The sequence below is a fragment of the Pongo pygmaeus genome, chromosome 2, assembly GCF_028885625.2.
Source record: "Pongo pygmaeus isolate AG05252 chromosome 2, NHGRI_mPonPyg2-v2.0_pri, whole genome shotgun sequence".
NCBI classification, from domain to species: domain Eukaryota; kingdom Metazoa; phylum Chordata; class Mammalia; order Primates; family Hominidae; genus Pongo; species Pongo pygmaeus.
The window spans coordinates 112,053,632-112,070,679 of record NC_085930.1 but is presented as its reverse complement, the minus strand read 5'-3'; the positions used below and the strand labels follow the sequence as shown (position 1 = coordinate 112,070,679).

Below are 17,048 nucleotides of genomic sequence, written 5' to 3'. Positions count from 1 at the left end.
TATAATAGAGTAAAATCAGTAGAACTGATAAATATTCAAGAGCTAGTTCTTTAGGAGAAAAAACCCATTAAGTTAAATAAAACACCAAGCTATCTTAACATAAACAAAGTGGGTGAAGTCACAAACTATCAAATTAGGAAGAAGACAGGGTAAATAATGACATTAAAAATATTTTTATAAATGCTACTCTAATACATAACAAAGTGATAGTATTCTAGAAAAAAACTCAAATTTCCAAAATAAGAAAAATCACTTTAAGACACAACAATAGGGAAGAAATTTTAAAAATGGTCAGAGAATAAATGGGGGAGGGAAGACACATCTCCTGTATGGAAAAATTTCAAATAATTTATGTAGGTACTTTGCCCCCAAGGAGATAGAGCTTCATTTCCTATTCTTTGAGTGTCAGAAGTACTTAGAAACTTGCTTTCAAAGAGTAAAGTAGAAAAAATGTAGGTTGGAGGGCGAGAGGGAAACGGGCTAATTTTACAGTAGAGAAACCTGAAAACCCTCAGCCACAGAATCAAGGTTAACATCAATGACAGGCCATGCTAACTGTATGTATACTTGATATGATGTGATAAGAATGATATCTCGCCTCTGTGGTTGTCCTCCCCCAAACCCATAATGCTTATCTTATCATGACCAAAAAAAAAAATAATAAAAAAGAACACACTTGAATTAAGAGACATTCTTCAAAACACCAGTGCAACTCAAACCCACTAAGGTCATCCAAAAGAAGGAAAGTCTGAGGAGCTACCACATATCAGAAGAGATTAAGGCAATATGATGACTAAGTATAATGTGGTGTTCTCGATGGGTCTTGGAATACAAAACAAAATACTATAGAAAATTAGTGAAATCTGGGCTGGACATGGTGGCTTATATCTACAATCCTAGCACTTTGGGAGTCCAAGGCAGGAGGATCTCTTGAGGCCAGGAGTTCAATACCAGCCTGGGCAACATAGTGAGACCCTGTCTCTACAAAAAGTAAAATAAAATTAGCCAGGCATGGTGGTGTGTGCCTATAATCCCAGCCACTAAAGAGGCTGAGGTAGTAGGATCACTTGAGCTCAGGAATTTGGGATTACAGTGAGTTATGATCATGCTGCAACCTAAAGCCTGGATAACAGAGCAAGACTCTGTCTGTAAGAAAGAAAGGGAAGGGAAGGAAGAGAAGAAAGGAAAGGAAAGGGAAGGAAGAGAAAAAGGAAAGGAAAGAAAGAAAGGAAAGGAAAGGAGGAAGGGAAAGGAAAGGAGGAAGGGAAAAAGGAAGGGAAGGAGAATTGGAAGCGGGGGGAAGGGAAGGGGAAAGGAAGGAGAAAGAAAAGAGAAGAAGAGAAAAGAGAAAGAGGAAGAAAGACAGAAAACTAGTGAAAACTGAATAAAGTATTGAATCCTTAGTCATGGCAAATATACCATAGTAATGTAAGAACTTAACAATGGAGAAACTAGGTAAGAGCACACAGGAACTGACTATACTACTTTTGCAACCTTTCTGTAAATCTAGAACTATACTAAAATAAAAAGTTATATAAAAATTTTTAATAGCAGTCCAAGGACTATAATCTCCTAAAAATGAGCCATAATCATATAGTTTCAGAGCTGAATTTTTAAAAGAAATTTCTGTGAAGGCAGACAAGATTTCTACACTTTATTTAAACCGGTAAAATGATGAAACTAGTAGACTGTAACTTACATATTTCTAATATGATACAGAGAGGACAGTAACCACTAACAAATCTAAACAAAGAGAAATCTTCAAAAACGCTACAGACAAATAAAAATGAAATTCTAAAAAACGTTCACGTAATCTACAGGAAAACAGGAAACAAAATGCAAAAGAGAAAAACAAAATAAAATAAAATGGCAGGCTTAATATGCAAAACATTAAAAATCAGATTAAATATAAAAGGTCTAAATATACACTGAAAAGACAGGTTTGTGGAAGAGATTAAGAAAATAAATGACACAACTACATGTTGTATACGAGAAACTCACTTAAAATATAATAAAGGTAGAGTGAACATGCAACAGGAGATATGCAAACATTAAAAGAAAGCAGGTCTGGCTATACTGATATCAGAAAAAATAAACTTCAGAGGAAGGAAATTAACAGGAACATACAGAAACACTATATAATGATAAAATAATAAAATTATCATTTTGATTCCATTCACCAAGAAGACATAACAATTCTAAATATGTATGAAACAAACAACAAAGGTGTAAAACACTGAAGTATAAACTGGGAGAGAGACAAGACAGGAGAAACAAATAACTCCACAATTATAGTTGAAGACTCCAACACTCCTCTCTCCTCAGTTGACACAATAACCTGAAAGAAAATCGGCAAAGATACAGAAGAACTCAACAGCATCCTCAAGCAACAGGATCTAACCAACTTTTATACTATACCCCAATGAATAATAGAATACACATTTTTTTCAGGCATCCGTAGAACATAAAGATAAAACAAATCATACAAATTGAGATACGCATACACATTGTACCAATGCAGATTTTCTGGTATAGATATTGTACTATAGTTTATAAGATATAACCACTGGAAGAGGCTGGGTGAAGTACAGGGGACTTCTCTGTCCTATCTCTGCAACTTCTTGTGAAAGTATAAGTATTTCAAAATAAAAAATAAGAAAGCGCTAACAGATAATACAACTACAGACCAATTTCATTTACAAATATATTTTTAAAATCCTTTAATATGTGCCTATTAAATCCAGCACTACATTAAAAATAATACTTCCCTATACCATAACTATTCAATAGATGCATATTGAGTGGCCACCTAAGACTACTGTGTGCCAGATGATAGATGAGGCTAAAGAGACAGCCACAGCCATTTATTCCCATGGGACTACTTTAGATGAAATAGAGAAGAAAGGCCTGTATGAAAATGGAAGGTTCGGAAACAGCTATGTAAAGAGACAGGAGAAAAACATGCTGAGGAGAGGTAACAGTAAAAGCAAAGGTCCTCAGGTAGGAAAAAAGTAGGCCTCTGCATAGCCTGTTTAGTAAACTAAGAGGTCAATGTGGTAAAAGCATAATCAGGAAGGGAAAGAGAGAGATGACATGAGGCGAAAGAGGCAACCATGGCCAGATCATGGAGGGTGTTGCAAGAGTGGGACTTTATGATACATGTAATTGGAAGTCACTAAAAATAAAAGTATACTGATGTGAGTTTCTTATGTAAGACATGAAGTGGTATAAAGTACATTCCTGTATTACTTGAGAATATGTAGTTCTGACATAGATGAAAAAACAGAATGTAGGAAGCTTATGTGTCACATATAGAGCATATGTGTGTTAAACAGAATTAGAAATGAATGAAAGGACCAAAAGATACATAATATTCATGAGTCATTAAACATACGTGAAATATCTGGGCCCTACATATTCATAATACACTGAACATACAGGAAGCACCTAACAGGCAGCATATATGAAGTTTCAATGAAGATGCTTATTGATGACATCTATTCAGGCCCTGTGTGTTCTTTGCCTAAGAAACACCAATAAAATTCATGGATGTTCAGCAAGTTCACTGTCAAGCTATAGCCAGGGCCAACTCTACATGTCTCTGTGCCTGTCTTATACAGTAAATATGTGTTTTGGACCCAGGATACCTTCTATCCATGGACTTTCTTCCTCAAATTTCAGCTCTGAAGAAGGCTGATGCAGCAGAGAGGTGATAAATATAAACACATTATTCCCCAGGATGTATGCAGCATGTACTTCACCCTGTTTGCACCATACCTAAAATGTGCTCACTTGCCCTACCCCTTGCTTCTCACTGTGCGTACTTAATTGATTTAATAAATCATGTGATGTGAGCTGTTAAAATTTGATCTGTGATCGTTTATGTTCAATGAGCTCTCGGCTACTTTGTCCAGTAGTCTATTTGGAGGTGACTATTACATCAACATAATTACTTATATGACACTAAGTAGACTTGAATACATTAAAGGTGCATATATATTATAAACTATACCAATCATTAAAAAAAATACTTAACTGAACCAAAAGAAAGCAGAAAAAGACAAAAAAGAAAAACAGAAGGTACAATAGAAAACTAGTAGTAAGATTTAAATATAATAATATCAAAAACTGTATTAAATAAAATGCTCTAAACCCCTTTAAAAGATTAATATTATTAGATTGAAAGAAAGGCAAGGCCCAACTACATCTATCTTCAAGAAAATAATTTTGAATATAAAGGCATAGATAGGTTAAGAGTTAAGGAATGGAAAAGAATATGTCTCACTAACACTAACCAAAAAAAGCTGCAGTGGTGATATTAATATCACATAAAATAAATTTCAGGACAAAGAGTACTACCCAGGGATAAAGAGGGTCATCTCATAATGATAAAGAGGTCGATTCATCAAGAAGACATAAAATCCTAAATTTAATATTTACATGGAATAAGAGAGCTTCAAAACAGAAAACAAAACTGATCCAAAAGGGGAAATAGTCAAAGCCACACTTACAATACGAGACTCTGTAGACCCTGTCACCCCTCTCTCAATGAGTGACAGAAAAGTAGACAGAAAACCAGGTAAAGATAAAGATGACTTGAACAACAATGACAACCTATTTATCTAATTGACATTCATAGAACATTCCAACAGCAGCAAAATACACATTCTTTACATATATAAAAGGAATATTTACCAAAACAGACCATATACTCAACCATAAAACAAGTCTGAAGAAATTGTATAGGATGCAAATAATGCAAACTATGTTCTCTAACTACAATGTAATTAAATTTAAATCAATAAAAAATATATCTGACAGTCCCCCAAATACTGGGAAACTAGGTAACACTTCCAAATAATCCATGAACCAAAGATAAAATCACAAGGAAAATTTGAAATTATGTTGAACTAAGTGAAACTGAAGAGACAACACATCAAAATTTGTGAGACGAAACTAAGGCAGTGCTTAAGGGGAAATTTTAGCACTAAATGTTTATATTTGAAAAAACAGAGAAGTCTCAAGCCAATCACCTAAGCTTCTACATTAAAAAGAAAAGTCAGAATAAGAGCAAAAAATGAAACCCAAAGGAAACAAAAGGACAAAGAGTTAAAATTAATGAAATAAAAAATAAAAAAAAAGAAATCAATAAAACCAAAAGCAAATGAGAAGATTCCATTCTTTTTATAGCTGAATAGTAGTCCATTGCGTATACATGCCACATTTGCTTTATCCATTTATCTATTTAGGTTGACTGCATATCTTGGCTATTGTGAACGGGTTGCAATAGACATAGGAATGCAGGTATCCCTTCAATATACTGATTTCTTTTCCTTAGGATAAATCCCAGCAGTGGGATTCCTGTATCATATAGTAGTTCTATTTTTAGTTCTTAAAGAAATCTTCATACCATTTTCCATAATGGCTGTACTAATTTGTATCCCCATTAACAGTGTATAAGAGTTCCCTTTTCTCTGTATCCTTGTCAGCACTTGTTATTTTTTGTCACTTTGATAATAGCCATTCTAATAGAAGTAAGATTCTCATCACGGTTTTGATTTGCATTTCCCCAGTGATTAGTGATGTGGAGCATTTTTCATAAACTTGGCCATTTGTATATTTTCTTTTGAGAAATTATTCAGAGCCTTTGCCCATTTTTTAACTGGATTATTTGTTTTCTTGCTGTTAAATTGAGTTCCTTGTATATGCTGGATATTATTAGTCCCTTGTTGGATGAATAGTTTGCAAATATTTTCTCCCATTTTACAGGTTGTCTCTTCGTCCTGTTTGTTTCTTTTGCTGTGCAGAAGCTTTTTTAATTTGATATATATAGTCCCATTTGTCTACTTTTGCTTTTGTAGTTGTACTCAAAAAATCTTTGCCTAGATTAATGTCCTGAAGCATTTCTCTTAGGTTTTCTTCTGGTAGTTTTACATTTTGAGGCCTTACATTTAAGTCTTTAATCCATTTTGAGTTAATTTTTGTATATGGTGAGAGAGAAGGGTCTCAAGCCACCATAGTGATGGATTAAATCAATAAACACTGTTGCAACATTAGCTTGACGATAGTGAAAAGGAGATGTAGGGGAAGGGATAAGTTGTATTTGTACTCATTCCTTACAACAAAATTATTTTGGAGCAAAGATTTGCAATTTAATTATGAAGCCACAAATGTATAAAACAAAAGAAGAATATTTTATAACCTTTTGAAGGAGAAGAAGTCCTTCCTAAGCATGCTAGCTAACACATAAGCTTTCAGCAAAAACACTGATAAATTTGACTCTCATAATGAAAAGTAAACAAGTCGAAATACAAACAATTGACAATTTAAAAGACTGACAATATTCAACTGCGCTAAGGGTGTGGCAAAGCAGGCGTTACTGTATACCACTGCTATAAAGGTATCACCCTTTGAAGTGTAACATTAAAATATAAAGGATGTATATACTTCAGTGTAACAATTCAACTTTCAAGAATTTATCCTATAGAAACTCACATAGGTAGACAAAGGTATGACAAAGATATCCTGTTCATTTTTTCCACATACTATAAAGTTGGGGAGAAATTTGAACATCCATCAATGGAGACTGGCTAAACAAATTATAGTAAATACAATAAATATTACATGGTCATTAAACAGAATAAAAAATACCCATGGGCATACACATGGGCATAGGCATACCTGCATGCACACTTATGCACATGCACACTCTACCACTGTTGCTATGGACATTACAAAGACAGATACAAACTAATATTCAGTACGGTCCCATTTTTGACAAAAGACATACAATACATGCATGAAAAATAATGAGGAGAACATCTGCTAGCTATAAGTCATGAAATTATGAGAGACCACCACATGCTATGTTAGACATTTCTGTGTTGTTTAAACCCTTTACAAGTGTGTATTGTTTTTGTTACAAAACAAAGATAAACCTAAAATTTCTATGTAATAACTTGCCCCTACTGACTTTGTATCAGTCTTTTTTCCAATTTGTTATCTCTAATAAAACCAAAATGCAATTTCACCTGGTAGAACTATTTTAAAAGCTCTATTTTTCCCATAAATCTGTAAACTGATTTAGTACATCAGATTTCCTGGCTCAGTCTGAAAATCCTTTGCAGCTCTGGGTAAGCACATAAATTCTTCTTTTTCTTGCTCATCCAAAAAAACAAATGCAAAGAGCATCAAAAGCAAATGCTAATAGATGTTTGCTGCTTTATTTAATCAAAACTAGTAACTCTTTGCTGACATTTCTACTTTCTTAAAAAGTGGATAATCTCAGTTGTTTCTGTTCACAAATAAACTTTATAGGGTCCTGTGTTACTGAGTAATTTCGAGAAAACGTAACATTCATTGGTTTCATATTGAGAATGAGTAATCACTGATTTCACAGTAGGCTTTTCCAGTAATTCTTTGCATTTACAATCAGTCATTTTACTTTGTTCCATCTGTCAAAGAACTCCAAATACAAATGTTTTGGGAGTAGTGGATGCCTGATCACAGTAAGCCTTTTATTTTTCAACACAAGCCTGAAACCAAAGTTGGCCAATGTAACCGAGAGTTAGGTTATCAAGAGTTAGGGAAGAAGTTCAGTGGTATGACTTGCCATGGCCAGAATTCAGAGGAGCCACATCCACTGCCTTTTGTGAGTTCATCACACTGAAGAACACTGGCCCTTCCTACTATTTCATTTTCCAGTTCCTGAATCAATTAGAAGTAAAAACAAAAACTATAAAAGCTTCTAATCTTGGGAAGTACACTGTTCAACACCTTCTCACTTATCTACTTCTCTCCTGTGTTTTTTAACTAGACTGTCCTTTAGAGAGAAGGAAGAATGTATATGTACGATTTCCTCAAAGTGAGCAGAACATAGAGCAGAACTAGAAACAAGAATGATGATAAAACTCAAGATTCTACGGGCCTGGGAGAAGTTACATGTAACACATTCTTAATATGTAACCTGTACCTGGCCACAGATATACTAAGCTCTATTTTAGCTTTTTTTCATTGGGTACAATATATGGTTTTTAACGCAATAAAATTTCTCTTTATTTGGCTGATTATGCAGAAACTAGTTATGCTTTATTTAACCCACATTTACTAATATGTTTATTGTACTTAGTTCAGCCCATTTATTCAGGTAACATGGAGCTGATCAGATTAAAGTTACTGTTCAGTTGTCATATAAGCAACTTCACTTCATTCAATCCAGTATCAATAGATTGTACCCCAGCCCAAGAAAGTTATTTTGCAAACATGTATTTATGACATAAGCCACCAACAAGAGATTTATACAAATCCATTTTCATTCCCAAAAAAAACACCTCACATGTACTTTAACGGCAGCATATGTTAGCAGTGTATAAAGTCGTCTTTGTATACAACAAAAATTTGTTATATGGTTCCATTCTTCAATTGGTAAAAGCCCTGAACAGGTATAGATGTAGATTTATCGCCTGCATTCAACAGGTGTTAATTGTATAAATTTAAAAGTATCTTCCTAAGTCAAGCATTTTGAAATTTTTTTTATGATTTAATTAACATTCTTTTATTAAATTTTATTATTATTACACTTTTAAGTTTTAGGGTACATGTGCACAATGTGCAGATTTGTTACATATGTATACATGTGCCATGTTGGTGTGCTGCACCCATTAACTCATCATTTAGCATTAGGTATATCTCCTAATGCTATCCCTCCCCGCTGCCCCCACCCCACAACAGTCCCCAGAGTGTGATGTTCCCCTTCCTGTGTCCATGTGTTCTCATTGTTCAATTCCCACCTATGAGTGAGAACATGTGGTGTTTGGTTTTTTGTCCTTATGATAGTTTGCTGAGAATGATGGTTTCCAGCTTCATGCATGTCCCTACAAAGGACATGAACTCTTCATTTTTTATGGCTGCATAGTATTCCATGGTGTATATGTGCCACATTTTCTTAATCCAGTCTATCATTGTTGGACATTTGGGTTGGTTCCAAGTCTTTGCTATTGTGAATAGTGCCACAATAAACATACGTGTGCACGTGTCTTTATACCAGCATGATTTATAATCCTTTGGGTATATACCCAGTAATGGGATGGCTGGGTCAAATGGTATTTCTAGTTCTAGATCCCTGAGGAATCGCCACACTGACTTCCACAATGCTTGAACTAGTTTACAGTCCCACCAACAGTGTAAAAGTGTTCCTATTTCTCCATATCCTCTCCTGCACCTGTTGTTTCCTGACTTTTTAATGATCACCATTCTAACTGGTGTGAGATGGTATCTCATTCTGGTTTTGATTTGCATTTCTCTGATGGCCAGTGATGATGAGCATTTTTTCATGTGTGTTTTGGCTGCATACATGTCTTCTTTTGAGAAGTGTCTGTTCATATCCTTCGCCCACTTTTTGATGGGGTTGTTTGTTTTTTTCTTGTAAATTTGTTGGAGTTCATTGTAGATTCTGGATATCAGCCCTTTGTCAGATGAGTAGGTTGCAAAATTTTCTCCCATTTTGTAGGTTGCCTGTTCACTCTGATGGTAGTTTCTTTTGCTGTGCAGAAGCTCTTTAGTTTAATTAGATCCCATTTGTCAATTTTGGCTTTTGTTGCCATTGCTTTTGGTGTTTTTGTCATGAAGTCTTTGCCCATGCCTATGTCCTAAATGGTACTGCCTAGGTTTTCTTCTAGGGTTTTTATGGTTTTGGGCTTTACATTTAAGTCTTTAATCCATCTTGAGTTAATTTTTGTATAAGGTGTAAGGAATGGGTCCAGTTTCAGTTTTCTGCATATGGCCAGCCAGTTTCCCCAGCACCATTTATTAAATAGGGAACCTTTCCCCACTGCTTTTGTCAGGTTTGTTGAAAATCAGATGGTTGTAGATATGTGGGTTATTTCTGAGGTCTCTGTTCTGTTCCATTGGTCTATATGTCTGTTTTGTACCAGTACCATGCTGTTTTGGTTACTGTAGCCTTGAAGTATAGTTTGAAGTCAGGTAGCATGATGCCTCTGGCTTTGTTCTTTTGGCTTAGGATTGACTTGGCAATGCGGGCTCTTTTTTGGTTCCGTATGAACTTTAAAGTAGTTTTTTCCAATTGTGTCAAGAAAGTCATTGGTAGCTTGATGGGGATGGCATCGAATCTATAAATTACCTTGGGAAGTAGGGCCATTTAGCATTTTGAAATTTTAATCAAATCTTGTTCTCTGTCCAGGCGCAGTGGCTTACGTCTGTAATCCCAACACTTTGGGAGGCCAAGGTGGAAAGTCTGCTTGAGGTCAGGAATTTAAGACCAGCCTGGTGAACACAGCAAGACCTCATCACTACAAACACTAAGAAAAAATTAGCCAGGCACAGTGGCACACCCCTGCAGACCCAGCTACTTGGGAAGCTGAGGCGGGAGGATCACTTGAGCCCAGGAGTTTGAGGCTGCAATAAGCTATCATCATGCCACTGCATTCCAGCCTGGGTGACAGAGTGAGACCTCATCTCAAAAAGAAAAAAAAAAAAAAGTAAAGACAATAAAATTCAAATAATTTTTTTTTTTTTGGAAACAGTCTTGCTCTGTCACCCAGGCTGGAATGCAATGGCGTGATCTTGGCTCACTGCAACCTCTGCCCCCTGGGTTCAAGCAATTCTCTGCCTCAGCCTCCCCAGTAGTTGGGATTGCAGGCACACACCACCACACCTGGCTAACTTCTTTTTATTTTTTGTAGAGATGGGGTTTTGCCTGTCGGCCAGACTGGTCTTGAACTCCTGACCTCAAGTGACCCACCTGCCTCAGCCTCCCAAAGTGGTGGAATTCCACTGTGCCCGGCCAATATATATATTTTTTAAATCTTATTTTCTATTTTATTATAGAAATTTTCACCCATGTGCATAGCAAAATTTTGTTAATGGTATATTTAACATAAGCATGTAGATTCTTAAAATAACAAACTTCTCTTTTTAACGTACTCTAAGAACCAATACATATATGTTGAGTTACAAGTAGAGTGGAGCAAATTTTATAAGCCTGATGGATGCACAGGATTGAAAACATTCCTTAAATGTAATGTGACTGTCTGTCTATACGACACTGGCGTCTCAGTGATTAAATACTTTAGGGCTCAAGGGTCTATAAAGAGACTCTTTTCTAAAAACTCAGTTGACTTGAAAGATTTACTGAAGCTTGCTTCAATTGCTATCCTTGAGAATTGTTAAAACAATATAATTGTCAAACTAGTGTATTGCTAATCCAATTTTTATTGTTAACATTTGCCACTGAAATTGCTCTTTAATTGTTTACTTTGGAATAGACACATAAAATATCATGACAGCAATATTTTGGCACATATTGGAAAATCTGCCATGAATATCTTTTTCTAATAAAACAGAGGTTACCGATATTACTTGGCATTAAAATGATTTACTGAAGTAGGCCAAAACATAAACCACGGAAATAAAATGAAGAAAGATTAGAGTTATAGCAAACTCCAAAGGCTGATACATCTAAATTCACACTTAAGGCACATTTAAAAGCAACTTATACTCTTTTGAAAAAGTAGAGAGAAAAAATAAGTCCTCCATCCTGTGCATCCAGCAATTCTGCACTCAAAAGCCAAGACAATGGACTCTTCTGATGGCTCACATTTTTCAGGAACCCGCATTTATTAAACAAGTGCAGACTGCCTTAGTGTGGTAGACCGTGAAGACTGTATGTACTATAATACAAACGCATTCAGCTTAATCCAGTGTATGCTGCCTGAGCTCCACTCCCTGTCCAGCACAGCTGCCTTGTGCTGCCAATGAAAATGCAGAGGTCTCACCCAGGGGGCTCTGCTTGGGGAACAGCACCCAGCTCCCACAACAGCAATTTTTTCTAAGCCATCAGCTACCTGGCTTTCTCCACCATTTGGCCTGCCAAATACCAGGAAACTTGAAGCTAGAGCTCAGGATTAAAAACATTCTGCCCACTCTCTGCCCTGAATGTGATGTTATAACTCCTGGGACATCGGATCGAACATCTGAGACCTGTTCTGTATCTTATGTTCCCAGCCCCACAGTCCCTTTGACTGATCTCAAAAACCTCATTGGTGAAAACTTGCAGAAACTCCCAGAATCGAGTTTCCACCCCTTCAATCTTCTAGTGACTGAAGGAGCATGGACACTCAAGTTTCCAGTACATGCCCATGACTCAAGCCTGATGCTTGCTGAGTCCCAAACCTGTAGCCAATCAGCCTGCCTCCTCATTGCACATGCCTCCTAAAGCACAGGGGTTCTAGACATTTTTTTTTTTCAAGTAGAGGATACTGTCTGATTTTAAAGAGCATAAATTATTTGCAAAGCCAAACAAACAAGAAATAACCACAGTATAAAGCCCTATAGGATTTCATCCCAAACTACCCTTTACCCTCATTTCCTACCATTTCTCCGCAGTCCATGCTCCCTGTACTTGGGCACATCTAAGGTCAGTCAGCCCTGCCTATCCATGGGTTCCACATCCGTGCATCTGACCAACCACAGATCAAAAATATTCAGAAAAAAATTAAAAATAACAATACAAGAGAAAGTAACACACATTTTAAAATACAGTGTAACAACTATTTCCACAGCATTTACATTGCATTAGGTATTATAGGTAATCCAGAGATGATTTAAAGTATACAGAAGAATGTGCAAAGGACTTGAGGATCTGTAGATTTTAGTATGAGGCTGGCTTCTAGAATCAATCCCACGAGGATACTAGAGCCAAGTATACTCAGCATTGAGTACACGACCTAGCCTTCCCATTCCCCAAGCTGAACTCCCTCCTCCTTCCCTGAAAATGCCTCCTCCTCTTCCCCCAAAGCCCTGTTCAAAGGTTACTCTTGTGAGATTCCCCCACTTCTCCCAGAGTTGGTCACTCCCTTCCCCGGGGTCCACAGCTTTCCATACCTACCTTCGTAACAGCTCCTATAATGCTCCTACCTGATCATGTATGTACACATCACTCTCTCCCTGCAGCGTGAACTTAGAGGGCCTACCCATTAGTCCTCCAGATAGGAAGTAGCACTGTGCCTCCTCAGTAGGTAGTGACAACTGGAGATAATTTTTATTTTTTCTCCAAAATAATAAAAATTAATTTCAATTGGTTATTTATTTAACCAGTTTGAATCCATACTTGGAGCTCATGGTTTGCCACACAACTCCAGAAATGTCTGTTCTTCCTAAGATTTCCACTTCACTATTTTGTATAGATAAGATGTCAAATTCAGAATTGTAGTCCCTCCACTTCATTTGCCTGCATAACTACAGGAAAAAAACAGAGAAGCTGCCTGCAATTCCTGCCCATCAGAAAAGACAGGCTCACTTTCTTAATGGAAGACATCTAGGAGAGGAGCACATCATAGAAGAAACTCTAGAAAGGAAGAAGGAAGTTACAAAGCTCATAAGCAGGTTTTAAGTACATCAGACAGAAGCTGGAAAACAGGGATGGGCTAAAAGTAAAGAAAAAAGTCATCAGGAGGTCACAGTAGACTACCAGCTAAATGAATCAAATGCTGTTTCGCTGTTTTCTTAATGAGTAGCCAGAAGGCATAAGTAGCAGCCAAGCATGCAGGGCCCCACACAATCTTCTCATTATGCCTTGTTCTGATCAAATCACTGCAAAGAAGCTGCCATATATATGCTAGACACCACCAAGGCCCTCAAACTTAGAAACCAAACCAAATTGAAATATATACTGCTTCCTTGAAACTTGAAATCCATCAGCTCTAAGATGCACCATTATTCTATCAAGCACTAAGAAAGAAAGATGCTGCCAATTAAACTATGACATGGTTTCTTGTTACTTAGAATTTTTATCTTCTTTTTATTGAAAGAGCTCTTTTAGACTTTGTTCAGACATAGATTTTTATAATATATCACTTTTAGGCATTTATAAAAAGAAAAATAAAACTGAAATAAATTGGTTAAGGCAATGACAACCAGGTCACCTGGCTGAAAGCAATTGTAAAACACCATTGATTTGGAAAGTATATCTCAGTTACAGAAATGTTAAAATCTGAAAAAAAATGTGCATCATAGAATCAAGAAAATACTGTATTATATCTAGCTTGGTGACAACAATTTTAAAAGGACAAGTAATAGTTCACAGGATAACTGCTACAAAGATATTTCATCGATTGAAAAATGTATTTCTACACAGAAAAAAGTTGAGATTATTCAACTCGAAAAAGACAAAAGTAGAATAGGAATTTAATAATGTTCTTCAAGGACATCAAACTCCTGCCTCATAAAGCAGTGATTTCCAACACTTTTCTTCTTTACTTTTTAGCAGCAAGATCTCTTTTTCAGATAATGTCCTATAAGAAATCTGAGCATGGAACTGTTCTGGTTAGAGAAAGAGCACCATCCCTCACATGTCTGCAAGGCCACAGGGCTCAGGACTGGCTAAAATGGTGATCTGGAGGGTAGATGTCACCTTCTACCCATTCCCTATGACAGCTATACCACAATGACAAGGGTTGAAATTGTAGCATTAATCAATTATTTAAAAACGGTTTGTAAAATACAAAACACTTGTTGGGTGCTCAGCATACAGAGATTTATCAAGTATGAAGGTGTTCTGGTAACCTACCAAAAGGAATTTTTTATGTTGAGATTTTAGACCTTGAGATGATTGCTGAAAGATAAGGTAAGAACTTTCTGTCAGCCACAAAAGGAGTTATACTCATCTAACGGGTTAGAAGCCCTCCTGCCACAGCAAAAGGATGAATCATGTAGACCCACTAAGGCCCATTCTAGCTCTAGGATGTCTACAAAATGAGTCTCTTTCCAAATGCATTCAAATGTGGCTGAGTTTGGACAGCTTTGGCTCTTGCCCCATACCCAACCATGTGGCCAAACTCAACAGTTTGCTAGACCACTGTCCTCCAAAACAAATCCAACTCCATAACAAATTGGCAAATAATGTGTATCTGACTGAAGGTGGAAAGATACACATATCCATATTACTGGTGAAACTTTAACAACTCCATTAGAGAGCTCTTGATCATTTCTTCATCTGCCTCTTCTCTATCCTTTCTCTAAAATCCCTTTTTACAATTCTAAGCAACTCAGTCCAGGCTCTAACCTTACATGTTCCACTCATCAAGGCAGCTGTCATCTTGTCACCTGAACATGCTTTGGGAATAGTACCCGTTCCCATCTCTACTCCCCATCCAATGCAAATAGCTCAGCAAACCCACTCAGCTCTCCTGAAAATCTGCAGCTAAGAAAAATAAAGTTTTCACCATATGGACATGACAGCACACAAACGATTTATAGAATAATATTTTAAGATGATTAAGGAAAGTTGATTTCCCATGTGTAGGGTTATCAGACTATCACAACTAATGCTCCCCTACTGATGACCAAGGTAAGTTAGGCTGATCTGGCTGGGGAAGTGCCCCCTCTGTTGTGCCTTGTGCTGTTATTGAGCTAGGGAGGTAAAGTACTTAGGAAAAGAGAATAACATACCCAGGCACAAGAGAACCTTTCTTTGGCAATGGGCACTTGCTTGCAAGCACCAACTCAATTTTCAGCCTAATTCATAGATCTGTATTTGGTATAATTAGGGATTTATCAGAGACAAAGAAAGTTGACCCTGCATCCCATTGTATTCTCTACACATAGGAAACACAGAGGAGAGATTTTCTTTAACAGATGGTTTTAAATTAAGTTGTATTCTGTGAACAGAAAAATGGTGTATAGAAGCTAAGCTATTCTAGGTTCTGAAGAAGACAACTTTCTGACCACAGGCATAAAACTGCTGATCTGGTACCCAGTAACTGCAAAGTCAGAGGGCTTCATACTGAGCACCAGAAAATTCACACTGAAGTGCAGCAATAATCATTCTTCCCTCTGTATACAAACCAACCTCAGATAAAGTAATCTATGTTAGAAAATATATATTGTGTAATACAACAGAGCTAAAATTTAAAAGATTTGTGGAAAGAAGGCAGTCATTAGCCAGTAGCCCTACATTAATTTCAGAGCTTGACATTCCTTTACAGATAAGAAAGCTGAAGTCCAGTGAGGTTAAGTGTGATGATGATGGACATACAATCCTTCAGGGCAGAGGCAGGGTTAGCAACACAGTCATACAACATGGTTAAAATCTTTACAATTTCAAAATTTCATTTGAATTTCAAATGCACATTTCCGTTCTTACCAGAGTTACTTCAAAAATGAGTGGGATCAGTTTGCTTTCTTCCACAAGTCTGTTAAAAACAAGAAAAAAAGATAGGTGCACATTAGACAATTCATATTTGAACTGATGGCCTGATATAAAGCACCTCAGCCCCCATGTTTTATTGCTAAAATTCCATGACTAAGAAATAGTATGATTAAACATTCTTTTTAAGACACTGAACTATAGCTATTAAACAAGAAATATGAGGCTTTTTTGCAAGTGACTACTAGCTTAGCCTTATTGATGTGTAGCAAGTGAAATCTCAAATAGATTGGTATTTTTAATGCAGGGATTAAAATTGACAATTATTATAAAGACTATCAAAATAGGTAATATCAGCTGAAATAATGTAACCAACCCTCCCTGCACTGTTAAATCATAAAATGACACACTGTAATTTTTTATATATGCCTCATTAGCTGTCTTCTCAGCATTAAGAAATTAATGTATGATGAATTTTAATGATCTTTAATTTTTAAAAAATTAAGACACCAATCACCTCGTAGACACTAGGCACTTTCCCTCATCAAATCTAGTTATCAATTGTCATCAATTGCAATAGAAGAATTTTTTCATAAAACAGAAAACAGCCTTGGTAAAACCTAAACCATTCAAAAGTCACAGTTTTGATTAAGAACAATATTTGTGACATCCAGGGAGGGGCCAAGACAGCCAAATAGAAACAGCTCTGGTCTGCAGCTCCCAGCAAGACCAACACAGAAGGCAGGTGATTTCTGCATTTCCAACTGAGGTACTCAGTTCATCTCACTGGGACTGATTAGGCATTGGGTCCAACCCACAGAGGGATAGCAGAAGCAGGGTGGGGCGTTGTCTCACCAGGGAAGTGCAAGGGGCTGGGGACCTCCCT

At 36.6% G+C, this 17,048-nt stretch overlaps 1 protein-coding gene across 6 annotated transcripts in view; it reads right to left on the bottom strand.

The window, feature by feature from the left end:
• ULK4 (unc-51 like kinase 4) overlaps nucleotides 1–17,048 on the bottom strand; it is a 722,036-nt gene that overhangs the window by 359,718 nt on the left and 345,270 nt on the right. For all 6 annotated transcript variants that reach the window (XM_054482410.2, XM_054482411.2, XM_054482412.2 and 3 more), the window contains one exon: nucleotides 16,160–16,208. In XM_054482410.2, the coding sequence (XP_054338385.1) occupies nucleotides 16,160–16,208 (49 nt within the window). The remainder of the gene's footprint in view (nucleotides 1–16,159; nucleotides 16,209–17,048) is intronic.